Source organism: Amphiprion ocellaris, chromosome 5 (assembly GCF_022539595.1).
Source record: "Amphiprion ocellaris isolate individual 3 ecotype Okinawa chromosome 5, ASM2253959v1, whole genome shotgun sequence".
In the NCBI taxonomy this organism is placed as follows: Eukaryota; Metazoa; Chordata; class Actinopteri; family Pomacentridae; genus Amphiprion; species Amphiprion ocellaris.
The window spans coordinates 34,359,715-34,368,162 of record NC_072770.1 but is presented as its reverse complement, the minus strand read 5'-3'; the positions used below and the strand labels follow the sequence as shown (position 1 = coordinate 34,368,162).

The 8,448-nt window shown below is 40.7% G+C and overlaps 1 protein-coding gene across 1 annotated transcript in view; it reads right to left on the bottom strand.

Annotated features, from left to right (window-relative positions):
• Positions 1-405: 405 nt before the first annotated feature.
• Positions 406-8,448, bottom strand: part of syn2b (synapsin IIb) — a 90,058-nt gene continuing 82,015 nt past the window's right edge. Inside the window, exons 10-13 of the mRNA XM_055010649.1 lie at positions 7,618-7,794; positions 7,234-7,300; positions 2,814-3,642; positions 406-2,451 (exon numbers count right to left, since the gene is read on the bottom strand). Of these exons, the coding sequence (XP_054866624.1) occupies positions 2,298-2,451; positions 2,814-3,642; positions 7,234-7,300; positions 7,618-7,794 (1,227 nt within the window). The 3' untranslated portion in view covers positions 406-2,297. The remainder of the gene's footprint in view (positions 2,452-2,813; positions 3,643-7,233; positions 7,301-7,617; positions 7,795-8,448) is intronic.

The window sequence follows — 8,448 nt, the reverse complement described above, 5'->3', positions numbered from 1 at the left end:
AGGTTTTTGCAGTGAAACAGGGTGTATTCTTGTGCAGTTGGAGAGTGCCGTTGCCGTGGCGATGGAGGGGGTATAGATTAGAGCTGATAAAGTTCTCAGCTCTGATTCAAATTTAGTTTTTGCACTCACATGATTAAATCGTTCTTACATTGTGACTGCAACTGTTTTAAATCTGTCTCTCTAAAGTCTGTATATGCAATTTTTAATATCAGCAGCAGCTACATGCGGTATATTTGCAATATCTATTGAAGGTGTACTCCTTATTTTTAGGACAGCAGATCAAAGGGGATAAAATTTTAAATGAATTATCAAAATTGAAGTGGCAAATATCAAGATATGGAAGCTTTCAGTCCTTTGTCTCAAAGATGCCGCCATCAGCATGAATCTCGCTGCAGGAATCAGTGGAATGATTGAACGACATCTTTATTAACTTTTATCTGTACAGAAAAAAAAGAAACATCAGTCACCACCATCATGCAAAGCAGTATTGCATTACAAATAAAAACACAATACAAAACAAACAATATATATACTGTACCATAAATATGGGGCCTCAAAAATAAATCAATCAATCGATATATATTACAAAAAATAAACTTCTGAGATGACACTTACATACAAATACAATATGTTATAATTTACTTGCAACAGAGTACTGGGGATGGATTAGCAGACAGTTTGATATGCAGGTCTAAAGTGTTTGCATTTGAAATGCTGCAGTTGAACTGAAGATGACTAGTGAATGTTTGTGGCTTTATTTCCAGGTTGTGTTGAATTCTGTCGACTTATTGACATGAAGTAATTAATGGCAAACCCCAACACTTTAATATGGGATATTAATCAGACACACGGCTGCTAACTGCAGATAAAGAACAACCTGGAGAGTCACCACTGAAAGGAACCTTAAAGGGAACGTAAGAATAAGGTTTTTAACAGATACACAGATCCTGTATGTATGATAATAGTTATATTTATAATAGGGTGACAGCGCTCAACAGTCATGTCGAGGTGTTATTGCACTACTGTCTCAATGTCTTTTCATGAGAATAATCAACAAATTACAATACTGTTGATAGATCTACACAAAGGTGAAACAAGAAATCACCAGTCACAGCTACAGACACGAGTTACTGGTTGAAATGTATTCATTTACTCTCCAGGATTGATTAAGTCAGTCACCAATCCCACAGCTATTCTCTTTCCAATCAATACTGCCCTTTGCACCTTAAATGTTAACAAATTCAAAGCAAAGGAATACATTTTAAAGCAGTAACTGGCCCAGGTCTGCACAGCTAACAAACATAGCTGTGAATCGAAAACATGTTCACAATAAGGCTACAACATCTAGAGAGAGATAGATAGAGAGAGAGAGAGAGAGAGAGAGAGAGAGAGAGAGAGAGAGGCAACGGAGGGCAAAACTCAACACTGATAGAGCTCCCATCTGCTCCAAAAGTCACACCGAGCCACTTGGAGGAGCCATGCATAACAAGTGAACACAGATGAACATACACTGATCGACTCCCTCACACAGCAATGAAACTTCAAGGCTTGCAGACAGAAAAAGGGGCAGCAGATGATGAGCCCAGAGGACCAGAGACACAACGGTGGGACTTACACAGGAACAAACCCTCACAAGAAGTTACTGTTTTTTTTCTTTTACTCACTTACTCACCAACAATAATTCACTGTAGGGGAAACCATCAAATGTCAAATATGGTGATATTATTTAAAATTTTTAGAAATCCAGCCGCTGAATGAAAGAGTTATGTCACTGACAAAAGCTAATTGAAAAGTGCTGCTGGATTTTTTTTTGTTTATTATTGGCTTATTTCCCTTTATAATTATATATGTTTATATTTATATACTGCATTTATATACTGTATATATACTGTATGTACATTCCATCTGTAGTCTTCAATATCATACTTTCAATATACTTGAGAATGTGTTCCTTAAGGGTGCTCTGGGAAAAATAAATATTCTCAATTCTATTCTATTCTATTCTATTCTATTCTATTCTATTCTATTCTATTCTATTCTATATCAATGACGTAACTCCTTCAAACCCATCACTCGGGTACATCTCCATTCACCGAACATCCTACCCAGCAGGCCTCACTGTTACTCACACAGGGAAGCTGAAAGTGGAGCAGAAGAGGGACTAGGACGGAGGGAATACAGTACAGTTAACACACAAACTTTAATCTCAGACTGGTTCACATTTAATGTCAATCAAGTCATCACTGGCCAATGGTAAACGAAGGGGCCAGAATCAAAACTGGGCTGACCGGTTGTGTCTAGTCAGAGAAAAGGCTGGCGAAGGACTTTCGAAGGTTGCGAATGGTCTCGGCCTTCGCCTCGTCCTGGCCGTCGCCTCCAGAGCTCGAGACCCCGCGGAAGAAAGAGGAGTCGCTGAAGGCGTTGAAGGCATTGGTCAGGGACTGGGACTTACTGGGAAGGGAATGGTGAGGGAAAAGAAAGGGAGGAGCACAAGTTGGTGAGGAGGGGAAGGAATTAAGGGATAGAGGAGGAATACAAAGGAAGGGAAAAGAGAGGTATGCAAATTGAGCAAGTGAGGGGGTAAGTGAGGAGCAAAGACAAACAGGGAAATTTGTAAGAGGGCCAGAAAGTCACATATACACAAAATGTGTAAATATAAAGGTACTTTTAAGACTGAAATTCTAATGATATTTTAAGTTTTAGAATGCGGAAGTAAATTATTCTCCTACCACAGAATGATAATTGATTTTGTGTGGCCCATTAAAATGCATGTCATTGCATTATCAACAGTGCGTTGATAATAAGGCTCTTACTTCAGCAGAGGATGAGTCTTCTGCTGGGGCTGTTCTTCGCCCTCAGTGGGTGCTGCGGCTGCCTCAGCTGGGACAGGCTCAGCGTCAGAAGAAGGAGAGGCCGACTTGGCCTGAGGCTGAGCCTTAGCTGGAGACTGGGGGTTAGAAGGGGATTGGCTGGCCGCTTTGGCCGGGGACTGAACCTGTGCTGGGGCAGGGGCTGAGGCGGTATCTGAAGCCTGAGTGGGTGCTGGGGCCTGGGCAGCGGGCTGGGGTTTGGGTTTTAGAGGAGGTGTGGTTTGTGGCTTTGGCTGGAGCTGCGGCTTGGAATTCCTGCGCACAGGAGGGATGGGCTTTGCGGGTGGCGTGGGTTTAGGGGGCAGATCTTTTGGTTTGCCGGGTGCTAGGGACGGGGAGCCCTGGGGCTGGGGCTTGGGCTGCTCTGTGGTAGCAGCGGGAGCAGAGGTTGGGGCTGAGGCTGCAGCTGGAGCCGAGGCTGAAGGGGAGCCTGAAGCCGCTGCTGCCGCTGCTGTTGCTGCTTTGGTTGGGGGAGAGCCTGGAGCTGCAGCTGCTTTAGCCGGGGATGAGGGCGAAGCTTTGGCTGAGCTGGAAGCAGAATCTGGGGCTGACTTCGTGACGGATGGGGCTCTTGTCATCGGGGGAGGCCTCTGCACTGGAGGCTTTGTGACTGAGGCGGCCTTCTGGACTGGGCTTGGTTTCTGAGCCTGAGCTGGTTTCTGAGCTGGACCTGGACCAGGTTTCTGGGCCTGGCTGGGCTTTGGTACTGGTTCAGATGCTCTCTTAGCTGATTCTGATGATGTGTCCACACTCTGCGATTTCACTGGTGCACCTAAAAGATTGACACATAAAATGGTTATATTAAACCACAGTCCCGCACTTATAAAACACACAAATGCAAAATAAAAGCAAAATGCAGAAAAGAGAACAGCTAAAAGAAAGTAAATAAATAAGCATCGTTATTAAAAGTACAGCACCTGTTGTTTCAGTGCAGCAGTTAGAAAACCAGGCGTCTGTAACACTCACCAAAGACCAAAGCAGAACATGACACAGCTAATGAGCTTGAGTCTAGACATGCCCATTCACTTAATGACCTCTCACATTCATAGAAATCCTGTCAATCTCTCAACAGACTGAGGCAAAGCAGACTCTGGATGTCTGGACTGTAATGGCCAGCAGGGGGTGGCAGATCAGCAGCTAAGAGAAGGTGTGGTGACTAATTTATCATGCCAAGTGTTGATTGCTTCTATGCGCAGTAGTTTGTATGTATTTGTAGTGTGCCAGTTAAAAACAGGCTGTGAGAGGAAAGAAAAGCGTTGAAGATGAGAATAAAATAAAGTCAACAACAAAGGAGAGATTACGGAACTTAGAAAGAGTATTAGTATCGAACAAGTGACAAACACAGGCAGACATGCAACACAAAAGAATTATTACACATGCTGAGCATCAAGTGGCTAGACAGGGATGAGTTTCCAGTGGCTGATAATTCTAGATAATTACTAGACGCAGGATGTTTTCCTTAATGCCTCTTATTAGACAGCTTGCAAAATGTATAGTAATTGTTTTTTTTTCTTACATATAGTTCATTTTTATTTACATATTATTCTGATAACATTTTACTCCTGCAAAACCTTCATGAAAATTCATCCCACATGTTTTCAGAGAGTCATTGCAGTCAGGTGCTAAATGGCCATGAGTCTTACGTTTTATCAGCGATTGTCATTAAGCACCTCAATGGTTGCTTGGGACTCACGACGCATAAAAACCAAAGGAAATACAATTTGTACAAACATAATTCGTAAAGGGTGACACAATAAAAAATTTGCTTGGATGCAAACCCTGAATTTTAGTTTGCTAAGAGATTTGTTTATCTACTTTACAATTATACATTGCATTTGTTGACTGCTATTAGACTTAATTTTCACTTCGGTGACTGCTTTATCTGAGAGGAAATATCAGCCATGCAAGTAAACAAAAGTTTTTGACTTGTATATGAACTAAACAAATGCTTATTAATCAGTGAAGTTTAAAATTCAATTCAAAAGTCTTTAGCAATTCAGTAGTCTGGATCCAGGCAAATAAAGAGTGATCATGCAGAGAAAGAAAAAGATGCTTAGCTTCTTTGAAACTTTTAATTAAACACACAACCAGCTTTTGTAATTGCCAAGAAAAATATGTCTCAGGTATTATAACACAGAACAATGAAGCTTCATTTAAAACCAAAGATAAACACCGAGCAGTTACTCACGAAACATTCAGATCTTGCAAAGGAGGCTTTGTTGCTCAAAAACGTGTTCACCATAAGAGTGTACAGGATTTAAAGATGACAAAAAAGTATTTAAACTGGCAATAACTTAACTAGGCCAGTGATCACGAGAAGTCATTTTACTTTACACTGAAAAAGGCATAAAAATAAACCAAATGTTCTTCCACAAATAAGTTTGTCTGCCACTATCAAATCATGTTTCACAGTGTTAAATTGTTATCTTTGAAAGGCAATGTCATTAATGCAAGATTCAAATAAATGAAACTGAAATCCGATTTGCACATCCTAATACTCTAGGCACATGTTAATCTCCAGCAATTCCCATAAGACACAGAAAAGCTGGCATTTCTAAACACATTAGACACCACATGGAGTACAGGTGTTTGCCACATCCATGCAAAATGAGAAAACACAATGAACAAACATGCAGACACACACACACACACACACGTACACCGACAAACACTACAACTGCAAAAATAATGGCTTTGTTAATTTATCACATTATGCGCTGTTTCACCACTGCTTTTAGTAGGCACATTTAGTTTTACAACATCAGCCCTGAGCACAAACACCACCGCACACACTGACTTTACAGCTGCAATTAAACGCAACACACTGGCTAAGTGCACTGTACTGTACATTTGCTTGTTAATCCAAGTGAATGTAACAAGTCAAAGAGAGGCAGCAGAGGACTTTTCTGTTTGAGACCCAGAATACTATAATGAGTATTGCTGTCTACACCCACTGAGGCCACTGAAACCATGATATTAGTACATTAGTTTGAGGCAGTAATGATGGATATTTAAGGAACACAGAAAACTATGCAGTTGAAATACAAGCTGCTTTTACTCCTACAGGACAGTTGAGTCAATGTTCTTTTTAATTTTCTTGTCAAAAGTTGTATAAGAATATATCATTCTTATGAATGTACATGAACATATAGATACAACCAGTAGGTATTTAGTTGAACTTTGCACAAAGTCTGAAAATGGGGGAAAGAGTTCATACGGCTCATTGCAAAGGTAGCTCAATATAACTGCTCAAAATATCACAAATATGGTTCAGTTCACCATTATTGTATAACCTGTGGTTAAAGGTCTCTTCCAAACAGACTGTTTTGCTTTGAAAACTACTGAGCTGCTGCTGGTCCCGCCCACTTCAGGAAGGACGTGCTCTCTGTGTTTGTGATGGACAGCTGGAGGTGTATAACTATTGTTTTTTAGGTGTTACACTCCACCTGGGTGGAATTTCTACTTGCACGTAAAGTTGGGAGGCTAATTAGGTGTTTGGGGACTTCAGGAACTACAGACTTATTTTACACCTAAAAGCTGTAACTACCACAAAAGACAATAAAAATGGATTTTCACCACATGGGACCTTTAAATCTCAATAACTAACAGGCTTTCTCTTGTTGGTTTGACTCGTGAAAATCCGATCGTAAAAATGAAAGGTTTACCCATGGGGTAGATGTGTATTGAGCTATTTAAAAAAAACCAAAAAACACCAAGACTCTGAGAAGTGACTGAGCCTCACCAAGAAATCTTGCAGCACTTAAAGTTTATGTATAAATTATTAAATTTCAGAGATGCTGGTCGGTGGTTGCTACTACTTTTGGAACAAGCCATGCAAGCTACTTTTCTCATTTCCAGACTTTGTGCTAAGCAAATCTGCTGGCAATAGCTACATATTTACTGTACAGATATGACAGTGGTGTTAATCTTCTCATCTAACTCTTGGAAAAAAGAGAATAAGTACATCTCCCCACATCTTAATCTATTCCTTCAGCCATTTGCTAAAATACTACTTTACTGATCTAATAAACTGCCTAAGCATCATGGTAATAGTGCCAATTAAGAAATCTGGGATATGGGGTATTTCTATAATACACTCTTCCAACCTGAAATGGCTCCATGATCATTCCTCAGATTTCTTTAGTTAGTTAATATTAAATAGTTTTCCCTGTGATTTTTTCCCTCTGATGGCAGTACTTCATTTGACAGGGAAACTATAAATGTGTGAACTAGATATCTCATTTCAGAGCGATCACTTTAGATCTCAAAGAGTGAACCGTCTACTGTTCAGACAGTGTTTTCTAGATGTGCTTTGGCCCTTCGGTGGCAGCACTTTTGCTATGAACAACAGTGTTCAGACAACCTTGAGGTTGAGGGCGTTGGCCTGAGGTCCTGTTGGGATCTGACACTCCTTCCTTAAGGGCAGCACTCTGGTAGACAGTGAGAAGGCAGGAGCAAGACAGAAAGACAGAAACAAACAAAGAAAAAAAAGAAAAGCAGGAATAGAGAGGGAGATAAAGGCAAACATGGGTAAGAATCAGCAGTGAACTGTGAAGGACGACAACAAAATTATTTTCCAGTAGGCATTAAGTAACAGTGAGCCTCCAGTTATACGGAGGGACCATTAAAGCAAATGATGTAAGAGCATCATTAAAATGTCGTTAACATTTATTTGAGGTGGCTGAATTGTGAACACACAGGCTCTGTTTGTCTATGCACTGGGGTTACAACACATCGCAGGCTTCACCTGTTGGGGCTGCACAGTAGTTGGCTTCTGGCCTTGAGGAGAGCGAGCAGGTGAGCGGGAAACACTGGATGACCTGGTGGTCAGCGCTTGGTTCATCTTAGCCAATACCACCTCTGAAATGAGCTGGCGATCCTCTGCCTGGTGATCACCAATCAGCTGCATAGACGAACCCACGACCTGGACAGCAGGACAACAGCAAAGCTTTAGAAAATATGTGCTTTGATATTAAAATGACACTTAACTGAAATGCTGTTTACGACTCAAAACTGTTTTACATCTTAATTAAAAAATTAGTTGTTTAGACTGGTGAGGCTTTAATTTTTTATTTATATCTTTCCCATTTCAGTATTTACCTCCCATCAAACTACTACATATTTTATTTGGTTAGAAAAACAGCTTAAGCCTCCTTTAGACATGCACCCGATTCTGTTAATGTGACAGCAACTGAACGTGTCAGCATCATGTCTGAACGTGGTGCACCGTAGTCATTTTCTCTTGATAGTTATGCTGGCAATCTTAGGTTGGACGTAATAACACCTCCATATCACTTTTAATACGACACAAGTCTGAACTGCACCATCATATTAACATATAATTGTATTAAGTAACTAAAAGAAGGTTTTTTTTTCTACATTTCAGCACCAACACCCATCCAAAAACATCACAGGGAATGCTTAATACACAGTTTGTGTGCCAAAATAAGCATAACACACCTTTTTCTGCAAGCCCAGTGGCATTGTGGGAGTGGAGCTGGACTCTCTGACAGCGGTCGGTGTCTGAGAGGAGGATGCTGTCAAAGTTGCATGTCATCTTGGACAATGTCTCCCACTC